The sequence below is a fragment of the Lissotriton vulgaris genome, chromosome 6 (genome assembly GCF_964263255.1).
Source record: "Lissotriton vulgaris chromosome 6, aLisVul1.2, whole genome shotgun sequence".
NCBI lineage: Eukaryota > Metazoa > Chordata > Amphibia > Caudata > Salamandridae > Lissotriton > Lissotriton vulgaris.
The window spans coordinates 130,437,352-130,462,186 of record NC_141694.1 but is presented as its reverse complement, the minus strand read 5'-3'; the positions used below and the strand labels follow the sequence as shown (position 1 = coordinate 130,462,186).

General features: G+C 47.0%; 1 protein-coding gene across 1 annotated transcript in view; it reads right to left on the bottom strand.

The window, feature by feature from the left end:
• Positions 1-24,835, bottom strand: part of CNIH3 (cornichon family AMPA receptor auxiliary protein 3) — an 831,126-nt gene that overhangs the window by 139,313 nt on the left and 666,978 nt on the right. Inside the window, exon 5 of the mRNA XM_086925137.1 lies at positions 4,709-4,852. Within this exon, the coding sequence (XP_086781263.1) occupies positions 4,709-4,852 (144 nt within the window). The remainder of the gene's footprint in view (positions 1-4,708; positions 4,853-24,835) is intronic.

The window sequence follows — 24,835 nt, the reverse complement described above, 5'->3', positions numbered from 1 at the left end:
TTAAACACCTATTATTTGATTGCCCAAGGGTTATCTCGTTTTGGAAATCAGTTTGGAAATACTGTATGCGTATTTTTCATTTATCTGAACCGTTTTCTTCATTGCATATTTTTCTAGGTTCTCTATCTGATGTTTTGGACTTACATTCTCATAATGCAAAATTGTTTGACCTCTTCATTGCTATTGCATACAAAGTAATCCTGTCTTGCTGGAAGGATAACTCTAAACTGTCTGTACAGACATGGTGGAATTTTGTGTGTGATGAGCACAGAATTGCTATTGCTTCTTCTACATCTGTCACCTTAAAAATTAAATCTGATCTTATCTGGCTACCTTTCTCCAACTTCCTATCCTCTCCTCCCCCCCCCTTAATCCCCCCTTCCTTCCTTTCTCTTTCTCTCTTCCTCTTTCTCCCTTTTCTTCTTTCTTCTTTTCCTTCTTTCCTCTTTATATGGTTTTATTCCATTACATGATTATACTTTCAAGTTTCTTTTTTTTGTATCGCAAAAAATGTCTTTCATGATTATATCCTATTGACTTTACATTGCCTTATGTTATGATATTATGATGTATCATTTTGTTTTCTTTCCTTATGCTCAATAAAAATTTCTTAAACTGAAAAAAAAAAGACTACCCTTCATGATTAGCACTGACTTCCAACAGACTGCACAAAATCTGAAGACCTGATCTATTGCACCTATATTACTTCTAAACCCGGCCTGAAAATGGGACAAGATATTATTATCCATAAGCCAAGATTCTGTGCGATTTATGATCACCCTTCCTACCACCTTCTGAATGGTGTCTATCAGACTTATTGGTCTGTAATTAGAGGGGTCATCCCTTTCGCCCTTTTTAAAAATAGTTATCACCTCAGCGCCTTTCCAGGAGTCTGGAACAGGGTGACCAGCCTGGATCAAGTTCATCAGACACGAAATATACTTAGCCCATACATTTGGGTCATATTTTAACATATCCCCTGGAAGGCCATCTTGGCCTGGGGCCTTCCCGGGCAATAGTTTAGAGATAGCATCTAATACTTCTCTCTGCGAAAATGGATCCATATTATGGATCAAAGTTTCACAGAGCATGTTTCCAGGGGTATTAGCTAATTGTGGTAGCGAGCTGTCCAAATTATCCTCGCAGTACAGCTTTAAAAAATGAGAATACCATTCCTGCTCCGTAATATAATTTAAAATCATTCCTGCACCCTTGCTATCTAAAATGTTGATTAATTTCCAAAAAGTAACAGCATTTTTCCCACGTGCTGCTTCCTTAAGCTGTTGCCAGTGCTCTTCCTCCCAGGCTCGTTTTGCGGATTTTATACTTCTTGTATAATCTTTCCTGGCAGCCCGAACGGCCACAGAGTCCTTACTTTGTATTGCTTTGGTTATTGCTTTCCTCTTGGTTCTACAATTACTCGTGTACCATGGGTTACTTGTGGTTTTAAAACCATTAAGGCCTGGTTTTGCCGGTTGCTTCTTACAAAAATGGGCTCCTATTTTACTTATTAGGTTACTATAGGATACCAACAAACTAGGACCGACTACCTTAACTTCAGAGTGGGGCAAAGCTGTCAAACTACTAATTTCTTTGGATACTAAATCCGTAATATTTTGGAGCTTCCCCTCATCACATTTGACTACATTCCATTTTAGCTTCCTATTATTATTTACAGGGAAGATTTCTTTAGTTAGCATCTCAGTTACCCGACTAGGTTCACGGCCACATACCCACCTAAGCTGCATACATAAGGGGTTGTGGTCACTATAGGAGGACTCCCTAACCACCATGTCTATTACGTCGGGCCATGAGCGTGCATCTAAAAGGATGTAGTCGATGCGAGAGGGGCACCCCACCCTGTTAAAGGTCATGGCACCTGCGCGATCTGATTTTGTACGGCCATTTAAGGCCCAGAGGTTATGATCAAGCACCAGGGCGTTCAGCTGAATAACTCTTGATGACCATTTCTTAATTGGGTTAAGATTTAGCAGGGGTATGCCTAGTCTACCTTCCACAACGTTCGGACCTAGTACCTCTTCCACATCTAGGGGTTCGAATGTACAGTTGAAATCCCCCCCGACCAGTATTTTAGAACTGGTCGGGAGTTTTGACAACTCCACATCCAATAATTCCAGTATTGGGGAAAGAAGCCCTCCCTGAAGACCTCTAGCATAAATGCAAAAAATTTCGTAAGTATAGCCCCCTAAACTATTCTTTAAAGTGATGTGCAAGATGTCGTTAGAAATGTGTTTGTTAGAAATAACACGGCAGTTCAGAGATGTTTTCACCCAAATCTGTAACCCACCAGAGGGGCGGCCTCTTCCCAGTGAGACAGCCGGAACATAGAATGTAGAGTAACCATTCATATATTCAGGGGATAGGCACCACGTTTCTTGAAACATACAGATATCAAAGGTATTAATAAAATTGTTCCAATCGGGATTTACTAAGTTTTTCTTTAGACCTGCAATGTTCCATGATAAAATATTGATAAGGGGACCCAGGAGCTTGGGTTCCAATTGACCTGTGGGTACTATATCCTGCAAACAGCTACCAACTACAGCTGGAGGTACAATAATATATGTACCAGCACAGGTGGAGCCTACAGTAACCACTCTGTCTACAGGTATATTAGCTTCATCTCCAGGTGAAGCCTGCTCCACCCTACTACAAAATTGGTCAATGGGCTGCTTGGTAAGTCAATCGACTCTCTTATCTCAGTTAATGGACTAGAAACCAGTCCACAGGCATCTACATCCATGAGTTAAGATCATTAGAAAACGTACAACATAATTTAAATGTTATTACATTTTGGGTGGTGAAGAATTGTGTGTGAGGGTATGTTTTGGAAGAAATAACCACTTTTATTCACTTATGCCCCTTGCTTTTCCTCATAAATGGCTTCAGCTATTCCACCTAACTTTCCATTTGTTATCTTTTATACTTCTTCTAGGTGTACTGTTTATCTGCCCTTTCAATGCGCAATCATTTCACCGGTAGAAACGTATTTTTGCCTGCAATGCTAGAAAGAACTATATTGGCAGAAGAAACAACACTGCACAAAACCATTTCAGCGGTGTTTTTAGCTACTGATATATTTCATGGGAAATATTCATGATTACCCTTCTTGATACTGATAATGACAGCGAGTAAGCACTTCTTGACCCTACAGGATTTTTAAAACAAACTATATATATATGCATTACATTTCCTTTCTATAGCACAAAGTGTGGCAGAGCACATGGACACGCATTGTCCCTCAGCCAAGGCACTTCACAATAGGACAGCATGTTAGACAACTATTACTTTTTTGTTTTTTAGAGAAAAATTATTAAAGTAAAGTAGACGCTACCCTTCACAGTATGCCCACTGACCTGACCCAATTTTAGCCGAGAAATGCAAGAAGAATGGGGACGTAAGTACACGGAAAAAGCTCACACAATGATAGAATTAGCAGGTGGTCCGAGGAGCATCGAGCAGTAATCAGGACGTGAAAAATCAAAGTGATAATATGAGTTTTAACAGCTGAAAATGTGAGCCAAGGATGTATCTTACAAATATTATACAGCTGGTGCCACCACGTGCCAGCAAGAGCGAAGGTACACGTTGGTGGTTCGAAGACAAACCCATGATAATTAAATGTAGATGATAGAGAGAGTGTGTGGAAAGAGAATAAAATAAACAGGTAATAAAAAAAGTTAATTGTGTGTGCATGTGTGACTGGGTCCTGATTGACTCCTTAATTAGGGTACACCTACTCGAGCAAAAAAGCTTTAAGGAACATGTGGTTAATCATTTTTCCACTTTTCTTGGTTTAGCCTATAGACATCTTTAGTCGTCTGTTGGCATTATACTTATTGTCGCCAATGCAGACATAGAGTGGTCTTTAGATTCGCCCCTTGCTCATGATTCAGTGGCTTCCTTGCAAATCTAAGTTCTCCACTCATCATTCAATGGCTTTGTTCTCTGTCCCTGCATTTGTCCTGCTCAAAGAGCATTTCAGTCTCACCATGTTTTGATTGGATAAGTTATATCCTTCCACTGCTGACATCAGACCCTTGCAATGCAATGTATGAGGGATTATTCTCTCTTTCTCTCTCTCTTTTTCCATGCTACTTCCTTCCCTTGCTCGCTCCCCACTCTCTTATGTAAATATATGTATCTGCTTCAGTACATGCATGCCTTTAGCACTTTGTCCTTTTTACACCTTTCTAGTTGCTCCCCTACTCTCCCCCTTACACAGAACCACTCTCTTCAGTTAAATATTTGGCTTTCCTCTAGTACCCGCTTGCCACTTGCTCTCTGTGCCTTTTTCTTTGTCCTTCCTGCCCCCTCATGTTTCACGATCCCTTTCTTATTTATTTAAACAGTTGACCGCTCACGACCCATCCACTGTTCTATCAGTGTGTGGCCATTAAAAACCTTTAAAAAATTTTAAACAATTCTAAAAAAGCTGCCCAGGCATACACAATAAAAGTGGCCATCTTGATTTTTTTTTCTTATAGCAATTGAAAACTCATTCCAAGGTGGTCACCTTGCAAGCAAGGCAACCATATGGCAAATAACATTAGCAAAGACAATAGCTCTGTGCCCCAGTGTCCCCAGTAAAAGCTAATGACTTTTCCAATGCTTGATACTTCTAAATGACTTCCGTTGCCTTTTTTACATGTATGTGCACATTTCTTGTGGGAATGATTCCACTTACCAGTAAAGGTAGTAGAAGAAGGAGAGAAGGTAAAATGCCATTTTGCACCAGGCCTCCTTTTGGCAGTAATTTAAAGTGGCTGCATTCATAACAATGGGTGGATCATATGCTAATTCGGAGCTATCCGCTGGGCATTGGAAGTACCTGGAGAAAATAATCAACACAGGTCAGATATTGAAGTTTTTCGTTGCACTACAATGTCCTCATCCAAGACTCATCTCAAAATATTTAAAACCTTCTGGGGCATAGTACGTTGATCTCTGAACAAATGGTGATGAAATCCATACATTGTACTCTGATTCATCACATCTAATGAATTAAGAATATACCATATTACATGTCTAATCCATACTTGGTAAAGCGAATAGTAAGATTGCCAATTTTCAAGGAAATCAGAGCTACTGAACAGTTAAACAAATGATAATGAAGATTACCCATCAAATAAAATTGTGGTATATGTTTTATTAATAATACAAATATTTCAATATGTATTGTTAACTGTACAACATAAAGATCTTGGTTGACATTAGTAACTGTACCATGTGGTGTAGATTTTGTAATTATGAGGCTCCTTACCAACATCCAAAGAAACAACATTATTAACAAAGGATGATTTAAATAAAGGTAAATAAAAATTAAATCTTTAAATGAAGAACAGTAGTAGAACAGTGGTAAAAGTAATTACCACAATACATATGAATTACCACCAACAATAATCCTTAGTTAAACTTTGCTTGTGTCTCTACTACAACCTGATGCCCAATTTCCCTAATTTACAAAAATGGGATACTGATAAAAAAAACTGCACGAAATAAACTGAAATAAACACAAAGTGGAAATTTTAGCAACAATCAGAAACCTTCTATTTGTGTCAAAACAATGTTAGGTAAAAAGAATAAATTACCACTGGTAAAGCTCTTTTTGATGAATGCTTTATCTTTTTGCAGTTTGATTACATTTTTAATATCCTCAGGCAAAAGACAAAGTGCCTGATTTAGCGTTTGGTGGACAGATTACTGAATCACAACTGTGACAGATAATCTGTCCTCCATATTACAAGTACATTATAGCCAATGGAACTTGTAAATTGATGGACGCGATATCTGTCACATTTGTGATGAAGTAACCCATACATCGAACCCTGAATCAGATTCTAGATCCGGAAACTATTTATCACTGCCATTTCTACCCAGGGGCTTGTGGTGGAGTTCAAGTGGAGAGCCACATAACACCATTCTGCAAACGGACATGGGATTCCTCTCCATTTGTATGCCCGGAAAAGGCACAAAATAACAAGTACTAAGAGGAATGAATGAAACTAAGCAGTGTACCAAACTTTCAGCTATGAACGTTACAACATGGCGGACTGGAAACTTATTAACAGAACTCAGAACTTACCCTGTCCCTCAAAATGGTGGCCATTGAGGAGTCTACTAGAAGATATATCCAACAGAAAGAGTGCTGCCAAAGGTAATTGACTTCATATGGGTATTTCCTCTCTCTTATTGCTCACCTCATGAATGAATCACCTAGCAATCACTTTCTAAGCAGTTGCCTCAGTACAAGAGGATTCGATTAGGAAAACATGAAGCATAGTCATGATGAAATGGGCATCACCCATTACCTAGGAGTGCAGACAACAATGCTAAAAGTGTGAGGAAAAGCCCCTGTTGATGTGTGATAGATGTCAGCCAAGGGAATGCCCAAGTTAAAACTACAGAAGCAGCTCTAAATGTAACAGATCTTGATTAAAAGGACAATCCAACAGGAGATGGTTTGTGAACTATTTCTTTTCCAGAAAACCAACAACCAACTGCTCGTTGAAGCAGTGCTCTCTCTTTCAGTCTATGTAAAAACAGAGGTCAAGCTTACACAATAACAGAGTAACCCACCTGAAAAGGGAAACATAGCTTTGGGCAGAAACATCGCAGGGCTAGCAAGTTTGGGAAAACATGGTGTATGTTGGGCCAACCAACGACACCTTGAGGGAATCAACTTTGCTCACAGACCTATAGTCTGTTACAACAACTGACTTCTAAGTTGTGAGAAATTGGGTTGTTGGTTGAGGAGGGTGTCAGCCACAATCTCTGTCAGGGGTGAACCACTAAAGTCACTAAATTAACCAATGCTAAACCCTCTGGTAGCTTGGCTTCCCTTAGAGGCAATTTGTAAAGTATTTCTGCAGCTCACAAACAGTATTAAAATGAAAATACAGCACAGCACAAGAAAAATCCTACACCAGCTTAGAAAAATAGAGTACATTTTAATATATAGTTTGACACCAAAATGGCAAAAATCCAATTAGTAGGAGTGGGGTTATGAATTTTTAAAGTTTAAAGTGAAAACTAGCACCTAAAAGATCAAAATGCCTACCACAGACATATAGTCACAGGATACTGGGGCAAAGTTGGAAGTTATGGCCCACCACGATGTTCTGATACACAAAGTGGACTGGACCTGGTCTCCGCTTACCTTCGGACTTTGAAGAACTTTCTACAAAAAGATGACTGAAAAGGTAAAGTTCAGCGGGACACAACAGTTGGGAGTGTCAGAGGAGGGGGTATCATCATTGGGGAGTCACTGGACGAAGTCGGGGAAGAATCCTTCGTACAAACTTAGTCTCTTCTTTGGAAGTGGAAAATCTCCAGCTGTACAAAGCTGCAGGCTGTAGCCAGCAAGGGCTTAATGAGACCAAAAACCCCTTGAATGAATGAGTGATTTGTACAGCGCTTGGCTACTCCAAGGAGTGTCCCGGCGCTAACGGACAGAGCCCAATTACATGCCCACCAACAGAGAACTTACTGCCTTTAGTTTTTTAGGAGGGATTGGACTCAGAGGGGATCAGACGAAGTTTACCAGGGAGCTCATTCCATATGGCGTCAACCAGAAAGTGCGCCAGTATGGCGGAAAAAAAACGCAAGAAAAACGCAGGGAATGCGGATACTGCGGAGGCCAGCCCCACCGCGCCCAAGACTGCCCGGCAAGAGGGAAAAGATGCAGTTCATGCGGTTGGATGAACCACTTCGCAGCTGTGTGCAGATCCACCAAGCCAAAGAAAGAGACGGCACCCGCTATAGTGGAAGATCCAGTGAGGACATGGACAACGACACCGGTAGTTATCCCGTCCATTACGTATTCGCCATTGACCAACCCCAGCGGAAGAAACGGCATCTCCCGAAGTGCCGCATCAAGATACATCAACAGGACGTGAGGGCCACAATTGACACTGGAGCATCCATCGAATTAATGGCAGCCAACGTGTACAACCAGCTCAGCACCAAACCACCGTTGCGAGCAGCGAAGATCAAAGTATTCGCATACGGGCAGAAAACGCCGATCCCGCTAATAGGATGCTTCCAGACTGAACTCCAGCACCAAGACCTGAGAGTCCCGACGACGGTTTACGTCACCAAAGAAGGTAGCTGGAATGTTGATTAGCGGGCAGGCCGCAGAAGAGCTCAGGCTGATATCATTTTCCATGGCTGTGCTGACCGAAGAACTAGATACCATATTGGAAGAGTTCGAAGACACTTTCCAAGGCATCGGGTGCCTAAAAGGGAAGGAGGTGTCCCTCCACATCGATCAGTCGATCCAACCAGTAGCCCTCAGGCACAGAAGGATAGCATTTCACCTGAGGAAGAAAGTAGAAGAAGAACTGGAATCCCTCGAGCGGCAAGGCATCATCAAGAAGGTCAGCGGGCCCACCCCGTGGGTATCCCCAATCGTGGTGGTATGCAAAACAAAGCAGCCGGGTCAAGTCCGCATATGCGTGGACATGCGTCTTCCCAATGCAGCAGTCAAAAGGGAGAGGTATCTGACCCCCACGATCGACGACATTTTGGGAGAGATAAATGGAGCCCGATGGTTCTCAAAGATGGACCTCCGCTCAGGCTATCATCAACTGCCCCTTCATCCAGACTCCTGTTACATAACTACATTCTCTACCCATGTGGGCCTCAGACGATATTGACGTCTCAATTTTGGCATCTCAAGTGCCGCTGAAGTCTTTCAGAACACTATCAGGGAGGTCCTCAGAGGACTCCCGGGGGTCTTGAATGTCAGCGATGACCTGTTGATCTACGCCAACTCCGTTGAGGAACATCATTGTAGACTACGAGGCGTGCTGCAGAGGATCAAAGATGCCGGCCTGACATTGCACCGGGAGAAGTGCCAATTCCTTCAAAACAAAATCAGTTTTTTCGGCTACACCTTTTCAGATCAAGAGATAGCCCCAGATCCAGACAAGGTAAAGGATGTCCAAAACGCACCGGCCCCCTCCAACATATCCGAGATGAGGAGCTTCTTGGGCATGGTGAACTTCTGCGGAAGGTTCGTACCAGACCTATCAAACCTCACCAGGCCTCTCCGAGAGCTGACCAAAGCCGCTACCCCCTGGCAGTGGGGGGAAGAACAAGAAAAGGCGTTCCAAGACACCAAAGCAGCCCTATCAGCAGACAGGACACTGTCGTACTTCGACCCGGCCAAGCCCACCAAAATGGCTGTTGACGCCAGCTCGTATGGCCAAGGGGCTGTGCTCACTCACTCAACGTCAGCGCAATGACAAGTGGGCCCCGATCACTTACGCCAGCCGCTCCCTGACGGACACGGAACAAAGATATTCACAGATAGAGAGGGAGGTGATTGCGATCCACTGGGCGTGCAGACACTTCCACGTTTACGTGTATAGGCACCCCTTTACAGTGTTGACGGACCATAAGCCCCTGATTTCCCTATTCTAAGGATCCGTGTCCAAACCACATCCGAGGATCGAAAAGTGGATCCTCCAATTACAAGAGTACGATTGTCTAGTAGAATACAGGCCAGGAGCGACGAATCCCGCAGACTACCTCTCCAGACACCCCCAAGCTGCCACAAAAGGGGAGAAGGATGACGCCGAGGAGACGGAGGAATACGTGAGGATCGTGCTAGAAAGGTCGAGGCCTCTACCCATGAGCCTGGACATGATCATCGAAGCTACTCGGGATGACGAAGTGCTACAACTGGTGGCGAATGCCCTCAGGTCCAACGACTGGCGACCGATCCAAGCCTCCCTGGGCAAACGAACACCGCAAGCCAGGACCTCACTCGAGGCACTCCTGAGGGTAAAAGAGGAGCTATCTGTCGACCACCAAGGATGCCTACTGAGGGGACCGAGGATAGTGATGCCAACAAGTCTGGCCCAGCAAGCCGTGGAACTAGCTCACAGAGGGCACCAAGGTACGGTAAAGACCAAGAGTAGACTACGAGCCAAGGTATCGTTCCCCGAGATGGACACCATGGTGGAACAGCTGGTCAAAACGTGCACATGGTGCCAAGTGGCCGGATATCCTGAGCGTCCAGCCCCAGTCATCGCCCGCAGAGACCGTGGGAGAGTGTCAGCGTGGATTTCGGGCACCTACCAGACGGGAGATATGTACTTGTCATCATCGACGACTTCACCAAGTACCCAGAAATCGAAGTGGTTGAAACCCAAACAGCCAAGGAAGTCATTGCAAAGTTCGAAAAGACAATAGCGACGCATGGCATCTTTGAGACCGTCAAAACGGACAATGGACCCCTTTTCAAGGACAAGAGTTCGCCGAGTACCTCCAAAGCTGGGGCATCCATCACCGGATAGTAACCCCCCGCTGGCCTCAAGCCAACGGGGAGGTAGAGAGGTTCATGCGCACACTGAACAAGGTCATAAGAATAGCCCATGCGGAGGAAGCCCCCCTGGAAAAAGCAATATACAGTTTCTTACGAGAGTACCGCCTGACACCCCACCAAACCACGGAAGCGGCACCAGGTCCCTCAGCCGAGTGGTCAGGGACACCCTCCCCAATCACCCCAACTGGACACCACACCGAGCAGACCGGCAGGTAACCATCTCCAACCGAGCCCGGTCCAACGACTATGCCAGTTTCCGGCGCAGGGCCAAAAGGTCGGAGATCCAGGAAAGAGACTGAGTGTACGTGAAGGACAGATATCCGGGGAGCAAGTTTCGACTCCCATTTGAACCCAGGCCGTGGATGGTAGTGCGCCGGACCGTTACCCTGGTAACCGCCCTGCGAGGACCGGAAACAGTTACACGCAACGTGTCCTTTTTCAAAAGGGCTCACCCAGACACTGTGTGCCCCCCTGAACTGGAGCGGGAAGAAGAGACCTCCAGCCAGCCGGAGGGGCCTGACAGACCCGAGAGCAATAGTCAAGAGGTCCTGAGTGAGACCGCGGAGGCGAGTCCCTCGACAACTGGGACCCCCGACTCAACACCCCCCGATCTCCAGCCACTCCACGAGGTGCCCAAGGTTTCCCGCCGGTCACCCCACTGAGGGCCCCCACAAGAGGAGAAGCCGCGGGGTACAGTCTGCGGAGGAATCCTGTACCGTCCTCCCAGCTAACAGACTTTGCGGTGGGGTAACCCTGGACCACCTACCCTCCAGACTGGTAATTGGCCGGTTGGCCCTGTTTTCCATGCCTTGAGACTATTGAGTAATTTGTGTTGAGTTTTTGTTGATCAAATAAAGGTTAGAAGGAATGTAATGTTCGAGGCCGCAGGTATGCGGTCTAGTCTTCCGCACCTCAGGCGGCGCGGCTACACGAGCGTGTGACGTCACACGCTTGGATATAAAATAAAGGAGGCGTGGCCGGGGCAGGCAGTCCGGACCACGCGCAAGACCAAATGAGTGTCCTGAGTGTTCTTATTGCCGCAGCGCTCATGCCATCCTGCGCCTGCGGCCCATGAGCACTGCAGACTGCTGCTTATGGCGTGCTTACTACATACTAGTACTTACGGTTACGCTTGTGGTCGGCCGGGGGTGAGGGGCACTGCCACTACCTTTATTAACTACTGGGCCCACCGCCTGTTGCTGCTGCTGTACTGCAGCCTGCCCTGCCCTGCCCTGCCCTGCCCTCAACATGGTTGCGTCGTGCTGATGATTCATGGCCGGGGATGCGGGTGTGACGGGGCAGGGCAAAAAGGGAAAAAATCTGCGTGCAGCGCGCGCACAACCGAATCTGGCCTAGGCCCAGCCCAATCAGTGTCTGACTCTTGGTCTGACTCCCGGCCGCCACCGCCAGCAACACTGAACTAACGGCCGCGGGCTGCCATGACGCCATCACACATATATGATTGATGATGATGTCTCAAATTCTGCAGTAATCTTTGCTCAATGCAAATTCCGCCTCACAAGTCACAAAGAAGCACTCACTGGGACTCGGGAGAGATCGAGAAGTTACAACACCACTCTGTGCCGAGTCAGTAAGCTAGCACCATGTAAAATGTGTAGACCTGGCCCTGAATAGTAAGTGCCGGTGCTAAGCACCTGCACAAATTAAGCATTGGCTGCGACTCACGGTTGGTTGAATTTAGAACTATTTTTTAAGTGCAAAATGCCGACTCTGCTCCAGTTTGGATACAAGCGTGCATTTTGCACTACGAAAATAGAAAATAGAGCAAAATTCTGGTTTACAATCTGAATGTAATTCTGTGTAATCTTATGTAATTTTGCTGTAAATTCACGAAATTATGCTGCAGCAAATCACTCAAGTTATGCCCACTCCTAGTTGCCAGCTTCTCAACCTTGATTGCAAAGACAATCTCATCTTGATGAATGATCCATGGAAAGGGTGGGAATGTCCTATCTTTTTTGTGCAGAGTTCTCCACCCTAACTGTGTAGTCTCTGCAGTCATACATTTACTATTAATTTGTAGTTTGCGACTAGCATAAAATATTATATTTACCCAAAAGTGTAAGTTTACCTTTGTGAATCAGGCCCACAGTGCCTTAATATTCTGCTTAAAAGTTGCAATACTTCATTTATCAAAATATTCTAAGCCATGTGTTAATCCAGAAGTGGGTGAACCAATATGGACAGAGCACAGTTTTCTTAGTGTTTGAGACAAGACCGACATCATGCCAGATACACGCTGTTATTAACATGTGATGGATCGTTGTAACTACTAAGACAATCAAAACACAGGAAGGAAAGCAGAACTTACTATGCAATATATGTATATGTTTTCACATTGAAGATATTCCATAGCATATAAAGGAATGAAACGTATTGAAAGTTAATGTGTTTGCTACATTTGAAGAAAACAAAAATAACTAAATAAAGAAAAACTTTTAGATGGAACAATTCAATTTACTTGAGTGTGCTCTCTCCAGATTTAATGAATGGACTTTCTCAGTGCATGATTGCATGGATACTAGTAGCAGCTGAGTACCGAGAGAAGGAGAACATGTGAATTGACTTGCAATAAGAACTAATGAAGAAGTAATCAAGGATGTGTTGGTTTTTATTCTGCTTATATTGTGTGCGCACATTTTGCTATGGGTGTTATAAACAGGGATGTCATCATTTAAAACTTTACATGAATGCTTCCTTTCATCCCTCTATAAAAAGCCCAAAGATGTATGTTTCTTCAGTACGTGTTATAAAATACCTTTTCTCCCGTATTTGGACAATTTGGAAATGTTGGTTAGACCGGCAAATAACAAATCTAAGATCATGTTTCAAGACTTCTACAATGCCACAAATGAAGTTCATCAGGATGGAATCTACCTTGGTGAAGTAAAATAATTCAGCTATATACAACTTTCATGGGAAATTTACATTCCAAAATGACAGTAAAAGCAAACTTCTCAGTAATATGGCATGAAAAAGGCCACATAGCCTGATGAGATCTTTTAGGTTATGGTGACTCTATCACTTTATGCAGAGTTGAATTGTCGGTACTACCCCAGCACACAGGATGCCTGGATCCCTCTTCGACAAGGACAACAGTAATCAGAGTTAAATTCTGCAAAAGCACATGTTCACCCCTGACCACTAATGCTGTCCATGGAGGGCCGCATTGCCAGGGCTCAGGGCTGGTGTTCGCGCTGGTGGCGCCCAGTGCGACAATCACTGTTGGCGCCCCATGACTGCGTCCTCGGATTCTCAGATTACCGCTGAGCAAAAAAGCCCCTCATCTCCCCAATCATAAAATTGCTGCACACAGCGCCCCCCTGAGGTCAGCGCCCAGTGCGGCCGCACCAGTCGCACTGCCCTAAGACCGGCCCTGCCGGGGCTGTTTTCTGAACAAGGTGGCATTGTGACCTAAATTATAGACTGCTGTGCAACAGCAGCATTAAGGGTTGCCCTGTGATCTTTCTGGAGAAACTACTATAGAGCTCCAAAAGGAAATCCTGCGAGAATTGGCAGGCATTTAATGGAGCGCCAGATTCTATAAAGCAGTGCCACCCTCTACCAACCATTTCTAAATAATTCTGCGGCTCCTGGAAATGTAAAGGAAATTTGGAGGAAATTGTTGAGTTGGGGGTCCCTGGACAGCAGAACTCATGACTTCAAAAAGTTAAACTAAGGCGTTGTTTCTTGAGCGTGAGAGTAGGAGATTACTGGGCCAGTGTTTTCTTCAAATGGAAACTTGAACATATTAAAGTGTTATTTACGAGGCATGTGAGTAACAATATGAGTATAGAATTAACTAAATAAAAGCCAGAGCATGAAACAGAAACTTAGGGGCAGATATACAAGCCCCCTGTGCCACTTTTGCGTCACTTTTCCTATGTTAAAAGTGACGCAAAAGTGGAGCATGGGGCTTGTAAATCTGTCCCTTAAAGTTTTGAACTTGATGTAAGGTTCAACCAAGAAAAGCATTGTTTTTAGGTCGAGCCTGTCAATGCGCTTGCGCATTGAGCTTGCGAGAGATATTGGGGCTTAACCAGAGCTTAACCATCGGGCGATTTGATGCTGTGCCCGTGAAAAGCAAGCTCAATGTGCAAGCGCATTGACCTAAAAAGCGCGTGCACATCAAAGCCACCAGCCTCCCTCCCACAGGCATCCCCCAGCATGCGCTCTGCCTCAGGCATTTCTCCTCCCCTAATTTATTCACTGCAGTACTTTCACTTTGACGGCCGCCAGGCCATCTCTCGCATTTCTCCTCCCCCCTCCCAGTGTACTTTTATTTTGTTTTACTTGTTTAATTTCCCGCCCTCCCACTTCTTCCTCCCTCTTTCCGTCTCCCTTGCTTCTTCCTCCCTCTTTTTTTCTATGGCTATATGTTTATTTTCCGCGCACTACTTTTTTTTATTAATTAATTAGCTTTGGTTGCAACTTTACTTTCCTTCCCACCACCAATGCTGTTTACTGTGAGCCTCTTGTCGCCCAGTTAGTGGTGTGAAGTGAATTGCTCCAGCGCCATTAATTGCTTGTATCTTCCTGTTAACTGTGGGACAGAGAACAGCAGAATGCTGTAAAAATAACACCTTGTACGCCTCTGTGTCTTCAATCTAATTGTTTAAATGCTTAGAGAAGACAAACGGGGAACACATGCAAATGCACTTTCACGTGCAGGGGCATTACTATATCTGCAGGACAGGGAGTGTTTTGTTTATTGTGTATTTCATCCTTTCTCGTGTCAGGTGATGCGTTGTGCGAAGCCAGTGTACTGTGTCAGGGACAGGGCGGCAATCACAGCATTATGAACGACTGTCAGAGGCTCCGCTGTTTTTCCGTTGTTAGTGAGTTCGAGTCCCGGCGTAGCCATTTAGCATACTGTGTGATCATGGGCAAGTTATGAAATCCGATGAAGATGCTATCTTCATTTTAACACGTACACGCAGCATATTGCTGCTAATACAGGATCCTGGTTGCACCAGTCACCTCCCACCTAGGCCAGTGTTTGTGAGTTTATTAAAATCTGCCTGTCGGGGTAATAGCTGGGGCTCTGTGAAGCGCGAGGGCCCGGGAATGGCAGCGGCCCTCACAGGTCCAGGCAGCAAGTTGAGGCCGTGTTTAAATAAAGCATACTGCTATCACCTTCAGCAAACCTTTTGCTCACCCATGCCAACTCGCCCTTGCCAGGACACCTCGTCCATTACCAAGTCCCTCGATTTATACCGAGGCTCCTCACCAATGTTATGCCCTGCACCCCCTCCAAAACACACACATGCACCTGTTCCAAAACACACACATGCACCCCCTCCAAAACACACACACGCACCCCCTCCAAAACACACATACAAGCCACCCCCAGGTTTTTTTGTTTTTTTAGCGCAAACTGGACCCGAGTATCAGAGCGCTTTACATGAGCACCAGTTTTGTTACAGAAGAACACATTCATTTTTGTAAGGCACGGGGAGATTAAGTGATTTTCCCAGAATCACAAGATGTTGAGCGTTGTTGCCGAGACTCGAATCCAGTTCCCCAGCTTCGAGGTTGACTTCTGTACCAGTCAGGCTGCATCCTCTATTGAGCACTCTATCCAGGCCCCTGCTCTTCCAAAGGAGCACTGCCGTCCTAGCCAATATCTTCTTCCAAAGCTACCAAACCCTCAAGCCCCTCCCACACTTTAACCAACTCTGTCTCCTTGTGGCAGACCACCCTCAGTTTATATGAAGTAGCCTCATCTTTTTTGTAAACTCCTAAACCGGCCCTACCTGCCCCATCGCCCTGCTTCAATTCCATCTTATCTGAACCAGCTTTGCTAACTTAGTACCGGTCTACTGGACCCAAGTACAATGTTCCACGTCCTGCCATTACGAGCCCTTATAAATCTCAAATAAACCCAGAAATCAAAACTTTCTTTCAACGACGACCACCAACCACAGATAAATGTTAAAATAGTCTGCAACTTGTTAAAAAAACCTTTAGCTGACAAAGTTACATTAAAAGTGACAGTACCTTTAGATTATGCCATCATACTGAGCGCCTCTTGTGATTAGAACAGCTTCACCTGAGTAAAGGGTATAGAGGTGAGGTGTATGTCTCTGGTTTGAGAAGTGGGGATATTCCCACAGGTTCGATGGGCTAGCATAGTAGTCCTTTGCAGATTCATTGTTAAGTTTTAACACATACAGCAAAACTGCTATTATCCACTGAGTTTTTAGGTTGGCTTTGGAAAAAATGCAGCACTTAATTTTTTAGGTCTCACCTAGACCATGTCCTATTGGTTCTGAGACTGTTTAAAGTATTCAATTGTGTCTTATTGGTTATGTAGAAGGTAACAAATATGTTAAACACTTTAATATAACTTTTCAACATGCACTTTTAAAATAACCAGTTTGCTAAAATATTGAACGGTCTGACTGAAAGTGCCATTTATAGCTATTCGGCTATCAGCAGGCCAAGCGTGTTCCTGAATTAAAGGGTGTGCTCCTTTAATTCTAGACACATCTTCAGGGCCTGGATACCCTACTGGGTGATTAGCCGCTATGCAAGTCTTGATTAATTGATTGTAAATAGCTTCTCTTTAATTCCCCCTCCTGAAGCTACATGCTTATTACTTGATGGCTAGAGGGAACATTAACTTTTCAGTAAGTATAACCTGTAACCGGTCAGCCGGTCTGTCCCAGAGTCTTTCATTTTTTCTTTTTTATTTATATAGCACCTACAACCTCCCTGATGAGGCGATACATTTGGAAACTAAACACTGTATTTTCGTCTCCATATTTCTACAGTATATGGCCTGGGCAGACCAAACCTCGCAACAGGGGAAGCATGCATGGCTTAGAACTGGATTAAAAATGCTAATACTCCCAAACTAGAACGATAGTTCAGTAGGAGAATGTACCAGCAGCAGAGAGCTGCGTGCCACCTTCAGCCACGCACTTTACCGCCCTCACTCTATCACCCTCACTCTACCACTCTACCGCCCTCACTCTACAACTCGACCTCCCTCACTCTACCACTCTATCGCACTCACTCTACCGCCCTCACTCTACCACTCTACCGCCCTCACTCTACCACTCTACCGCCCTCACTCTGCCCCTCTACCGCCCTCACACCCTCATTCTACCACCCTTACTCTACCACTCTACTGCCCTCACTCTACCGCCCTCAGTCCATCGCCATCCCTCTACCACTCTACTGCCCTCACTCTACCACTGTATTGCCCTCACTCTACCACTCTACCGCCCTCACTTTACCGCCCTCACTCTACCACTCTACCGCCCTCACCCTACCACTCTACCACCCTCACTCAATCAATCAATCACAGACATTTATAGAGCGCAACACTTACCCGGAGGGTCTCAAGGCGCTTGGGGGGGGGGGAGGGGGCTGCTACTGCTCGAATAGCCAGGTCTTGAGCTTCTTCCTGAAGGAGAGGTGGTCTTGGGTCAGGCGCAGGTCGGGAGGGAGGGAGTTCCAGGTCTTGGCGGCCAGGTAGGAGAAGGACCTTCCTCCTGTTGTCGTTTTTCGGATGCGGGGGACAGCGGCGAGGGCGTGGCTGGCTGATCGGAGATGACGTTTGGGAGCGTAGAAGTTGATGCGGTTGTTGAGGTAGCTTGGGCCTTGATCGTGTAGGGCTTTGTGTGCATGGGTGAGGAGACGGAAGGTGATTCATTTGTTGACGGGGAGCCAATGCAGGTCTCTCAGATGTCCGGAGATGTGGCTGTGTCGTGGGATGTCGAGGATGAGTCTGGCTGAGGCGTTCTGGATCCGCTGGAGTCTCTTCTGGAGCTTGGCGGTGGTTCCGGCGTAGAGGGCGTTGCCGTAGTCCAGTCGGCTGGTGACGAGGGCCTGGGTGACCGTCTTCCTGGTCTCGGTGGGGATCCACCGGAAGATCTTCCGTAGCATGCGCAGGATATTGAAGCATGACGAGGAGACGGCATTGACTTGTCTGGTCAAGGTGAGGGAGGAGTCCAAGATGAAGCCCAGGTTGCGTGCGTGGTCTGTCGGTTTGGGTGCGGTGCCCAGGGCGGGGGGCCACAAGGAGTCGTCCCAGGCGGAGGGCGAGGAACCCAGGATGAGGACTTCCATCTTGTCTGAGTTCAGTTTCAGGCGGCTGGTCGTCATCCACTCGGCTACGTCTTTCATCCCTTCGTGAAGGTTGGCTCTGGCGGCGGCGGGGTCGTTGGTCAGGGAGAGGATCAGCTGGGTGTCGTCAGCGTAGGAGATGATGTTGAGGTTGTGTTGGCGTGCGATGGCCGCGAGGGGGCTCATGTAGACGTTGAAGAGGCTGGGGCTCAGCGAGGATCCTTGAGGGATGCGGCAGATGACTTCGGTGGCCTCTGACTTGTACGGTGGTAGACAGACTCTCTGTGTTCTTCCGTCGAGGAAGGAGATGATCCATTCCAGTGCCTTCTCCTGGATTCCGACGTTGCTGAGGCGCTGCACTAGGGTGTGGTGGCAGACAGTGTCGAATGCCGCGGAGAGGTCTAGGAGGATGAGGGCCGCTGTTTCTCCGTTGTCCATCAGGGCTCGGATGTCATCGGTGACAGCGATGAGGGCGGTCTCGGTGCTTTGGTTGGCTCGGAAGCCAGACTGTGAGGGGTCGAGGGATCCATTCGTCTCGAGGAAGGCGGCCAGCTGTTTGTTGACGGTCTTCTCGATGACTTTGGCTGGGAACGGGAGGAGCAAGATGGGGCGGTAATTCTTGAGTTCGGTGGGGTCCGCTGTAGGTTTCTTGAGTAGGGCGCTGAGTTCGGCGTGCTTCCAGCTCTCCGGGAAGGTGGCGGTGTCAAAGGAGGTGTTGATGATGTCCCGCAGGTGGGGTGCGATGACAGCGTCGGCCTTGTTGAACACGTGGTGAGGGCAGGGGTCGGTCGGAGATCCGGAGTGGATGGAGTTCATCATGCGGACGGTGTCTTCGGTGCTGATCGGAGTCCAGGCACGGAGGGTGGTGGTGGGGGGCGGTGGTTCGGTCGTGGCGTGCGTCGGTTGAGTGCTGAAGCTGTTGTGTATGTCCGCGATCTTGTTGTGGAAGTAGGAGGCGAGGGAGTTGCAGAGGTCTTGCGATGGGGTGATGTCGTCGTTTCCGGCGCTGGGGTTGGAGAGCTCTTTCACGATGTTGAAGAGTTCCTTGCAATTGTGTGCGTTGTTGTCCAGACGGTCCTTGAATGCAGTTTTCTTGGTGGCGCGGATCAGTTGGTGGTGCTTCCGGGTGGCAAGCTTGAGGGCGGTCATGTTGTCCGGTGTTGGTTCCCTTCTCCAGGCTTTCTCGAGGGCTCGGCAATTCTTCTTGGAGCTCTTGAGTTCGTCGGTGAACCATGGGGCTTTCTTGCTGCCGGGTCTGCTGGGCGGGGTCCTCAGTGGGGCGAGTTCGTCCGCGCAGTTGCTGATCCACTTCGTGAGGTTGTCGGCGGCCTAACTGGGGTTCGCTGAGCTGGTGGGAGGGTGCTGGCTCAGGGAAGCGGCAAGCTGGTCGGCTGTGATCTTGTTCCAGCTTGTTCGAGCAACCTGTTGCTGGTGGTGGTGGATCGTCGTTTTTCTGAAGGTGAAGTGGACGCAGCTGTGGTCCGTCCAGTGGAGTCCAGTGGCGTGGCTGAAGGCGATGTCTTTGCTGGATGAGAAGACGGCGTCGAGTGTGTGTCCGGCGAGGTGGGTGAGGGTGGACACCAGCTGCTTGAGTCCGAGGTTGGCGAGGTTGTCGAGCAGGGTGATGGTGTTGCGGTCGTTGTTGTTCTCCAGGTGGAAGTTGAGGTCCCCCAGGAGGATGTAGTCAGCGGAGGGGAGGGCATGCGGGCTGACGAAGTCGGCGATGTCCTCGCTGAATTGTGTGCGTGGTCCCGGGGGTCGGTAGATCAGGGTGCCTCTGAGGGTGGTGTTCGGGTCGGTGCGGATCTGGAAGTGCAGGTGTTCGGCGGTTGTCAGGGTGTCGTCGGTGTTGGTCGTGATGTGGATGGTGTCCCTGTGGATGATGGCGATGCCTCCTCCCGTCTGTTTGACGCGGTCTCTTCGGGTGATCTTGTATCCCTCTGGGATGGCGATGGCGATGTCGGGTGCTGAGGAGTCGTTAATCCAGGTTTCCGTGAGGAAGGCCACGTCAGGAGCTGTGGTGTCGAGGAGGTTCCAGAGTTCGATGGCGTGCCTGTGGACGGAGCGGGTGTTGAGCAGGATGCACTTGAGGTGATTGCTGCTGGTGTTCGGCTTGGCGGGTGCTGGTGCGGGGCAGGTCCGGATGCAGGTGAACTTGCAGGAGTGGCAGCTGAAGGGTCTACCGCCCTCACTCTACCGCTCTACCGCCCTCACTCTACCACTCTACCGTCCTCACTTTACCACTCTCCTGCCCTCACACTACCGCCCTCACTCTACCATTCTACCACCCTCTCTCTAGCACTCCTCACTCTACCGCCCTCACTCTACCGCCCCCATTCTACCACTCTACCACCCTCACTCTACCTCCCTCACTCTACCACCCTTGCTCTACCACTCTACCGCCGTCACTCTACCGCCCTCACTCTACCACTCTACTGCCCTCACTCTACAGCCCTCACTCTACCACTCTACTGCCCTCACTCTACCACTCAACCTCCCTCACTCTACCGTGCTCACTCTCCGCTCTACCACCCTCACTCTTCCGCCATCACTCTACCGTCCTCACTCTACCACTCTACCGCCCTCACTCTACCACTCTACCGCCCGCACTCTACCACTCTACCGCCCTCACTCTGCCACTCTACCGCCCTCACTCTACCACTTTACCGCCCTCACACTCTCACTCTACTGCCCTCACTCTACCGCCCTCACTCCACCACTCTCACTCTACCACTCCACCGCCCTCACTCTACTACCCTCACTCTACCACTCCACCACCCTCACTCTACCGCCTCACGCCCTCACTCTACCGCCCTCACTCTACCATTCTACCACCCTCTCTACAGCACTCTACCACCCTCACTTACCGCCCTCACTCTACCGCCCTCACGCTACCACCTCACTCTACCACCCTCACTCTACTGCCCTCACACTACGCCCTCACTCTACCGCCCTCACTCTACTGCCCTCACTCTACCGCCCTCACTCTACCGCCCTCACTCACTCTACCACTCTCACTCACTCTACCGCCCTCACTCACTCTATCGCCCTCACTCACTCCATCACCCTCACTCACTCTATCACCCTCACTCACTCTATCGTCCTCACTCACTCTATTGTCCTCACTCACCCTATGGTCCTCACTCACTCTATCGCCCTCACTCTATCTATCTATCTATCTATCGCCCTCACTCACTCTACCACCCTCACTCACTCTATCGTCCTCACTCACTCTACCGCCCTCACTCTACCGCCCTCACACTACCACCTCACTCACCGCCCTCACTCTACTGCCCTCACTCTACTGCCCTCACTCTACCGCCCTCACTCACTCTACCACTCTCACTCACTCTACCGCCCTCACTCACTCTATCGCCCTCACTCACTCTATCACCCTCACTCACTCTATCACCCTCACTCACTCTATCGTCCTCACTCACTCTATCGTCCTCACTCACTCTATCGCCCTCACTCACTCTATCGCCCTGACTCTATCTATCTATCGCCCTCACTCACTCTACCACCCTCACTCACTCTATCGTCCTGACTCACTCTATCGTCCTCACTCAATCTATCCCCCTCACTCACTATTGCCCTCACTCTATCTATCTATCTCCCTCACTCTATCTATCTATTGCCCTCCCTCTCTCTATCTATCGCTCTGCCTCACTCTATCTATCTATCTATCGCCCTCCCTTTATCTATCTATCGCCCTCCCTCTATCTATCTATCGCCCTCACTCTCTCTATCTATCGCCCTCTCTCTATCTAGCTATCGCCCTCTATCTATCTATTGCCCTCACTCTATCTATCACCCTCACTCTATCTATCGCCCTCACTCTATCCATCGCCCTCACTCTATCTATCGCCCTCCCTCTATCTATCGCCCTCCCTCACTACATCTATCGCCCTCCCTCCCTCTATCTATCGCCCTCCCTCCCTCTACCTATCGCCCTCCCTCTATCTATCGCACTCCCTCTATTGCCCTACCTCTATCTATCTATCGTCCTCCCTCTATCTATCTATCGCCCTCCCTCTCTCTATCTGTCACCCTCCCTCTATCGCCCTCCCTCTATCTATCGCCCTCCCTCTATCTATCGCCCTCCCTCAATCTATCTATCGCACTCACTCTATCTATCACATCACCACAGCATCCCTCAGCACCACCACAGCATCACTCAGGGGCACAACAACATCACTAAGCGCTACCAAAGCATCACTGAACGCCACAGCATCACTCGTCGCCACCACAACATCACTCATCGCCACCACAGCATCATTCTGTGCAACCATTCAACAACAACTGGTTCAAATATATTCTTTCAATGTTTCAAACTTTATTACAAATGTCACAAAAATATGTTAATATTTAACTTCTGTTCTTGGATTTTCGTCAGAATAAAATACACTGAACATAATCTTCACAAAAGTTATTTACAAAAATTTAAGCTATTGCCATTATAAATTACAAGAACTTTTATTTAAGTATTAATTATTAAGAATGAAAATCCATTGTTATTTGTAATATCAATACATCTAAGTCACGTAAATACAACACATATTGCATTACAAATGCTATAGGTGTCACATTTGCGAAAATTAAAACTATTGGAATTGTAAATGACAAAGCTATTAATTTAGCTATTTTCAAAACCTACACATGAATACAAAATTTGTCATTAACAATACCAATCACTCAAACTTTCCTAACGCGAGACCTATTGCATTTTAAATGCTTGTTTTACACGGAAATCCCTGCATCTCTGAAGGGCAAGAGAGTAGAGGACAGACTGAGATAGGTGTGTGATGTTGAGCATACTGGGATCGTTTTTGAGTAACTGTAAAGTTGTTTGTTTTAGACCTTATGATTTTTGTGTTTTATCTTAACAGAGTCTCAGTTGTAGTAAACTTCCTCGATTCCTTTCCCCAAATCTGGCTACAGAGCAGCACCCAAATCTCTTACCATAATAAAAAGGAGTTTTCTCCCAACAAAAGCAACTGGTAGTAAAGAATTAACTTGCTATCAATCGCCATCAGAAGAGAAAACCGGAGTAACGAAATCTACCTTTCTACCGGGTCTATTGCCCGACTTCCCTGCCCCAACCCCTCCACCATAGTCTTTTTGTGGTTTTTCATTAAAGTCTAAAGGTCACCGCTTCAAGGATAGCGTGGCATGAGCTAACATACTGCTCTTGCATAAGTATTTGGGTCACGACAATTGAGCACGCAGTCAAATATCAATGCATAGAAATGCAGATTTAAACGCATCATTTTACAAGCTAAGCATGAGAACTTACGGCATGACATCAAAAGTAGGGGGTTCCAGAAAGACAACTCCTTAGAAAGATGCAGAACACAGTTCATAACCAAGAGATGCAACAACCAGTGGAAAGCTATATTCAAGGAGGAAGCAGGAAAAATGCACACAAACTAGAATGTATGGGAGTCAGTCACAAAGAGATGGCTTGACTGCTCAAAAAGACATATGGATGAATAGAAAGAGAGGCTTGTGCTCATGACACATATGCTGAGAAAGAAAATCTTCAGCAGCAGTGGAGGTCACTAACTCTATCTACTATAAATTGTCCTTGAAAATATGGATATTCTCCAAAGCGTGCTTAGGTTTGTCACTTTCAAATGGACTGACATTTAGTAGGAAAGTTATCAATGGTCTCCAGTTAAAAGCTAAATCATAGAACATATGCTTCTGCTCTATCATTAAAATGTAAGTGGAAATTGCTTTGGATAAGAGTTTAACACGCCAGCTTACATTTTGAGGGTCATATCTGCTGCTTTACACTTTCCACAATGAAAACAATGGCTACTGTCGGTTCATTCCGTCCATATAAAATAGAAATCAATTGATAGGAGACTTTAGTATTGCCATATGCGTGCTTTGGGATGATCTAAAATATATATGTTGTAGATCGACATCACAATGTGGCGTGAATGGAACAGGCATGGTACCCACCCCAAGTACTGAGTAAACTATCAAGATGGGAACTGGTCGGAATAATGCGGGTTCAGCCAATACAATCGCTTCCATGCTTACCTAAACCACGCATATACCTTCAACGCATATGCGTGGTTAAGGCAGTACCTGGTCTAGCTGCTGGGTGGAAGCAGGAATGATAGGGAGAGCCAGAGGGCACGGTGAGGTAAGTCGGGCTGGGGTTGGGGTTTGAGGTAGGGGGGTCGTTTGCATGGGTTAGGGGTAGTTTTCAGGGCTGGGGGTCAGGTAAGTTTTCAGGGCAGGGTCGTCGGGGAAGTTTTTTGGGCGGGGGTCAGGGTAGTTTTCAGGGCTGAGGGGGTCAAGGTAGCTTTCAGGGCTAGGGGGTCAGGTAGTTTTCAGGGCTGAGGGGTAAGGGTACTTATCACAGATGGG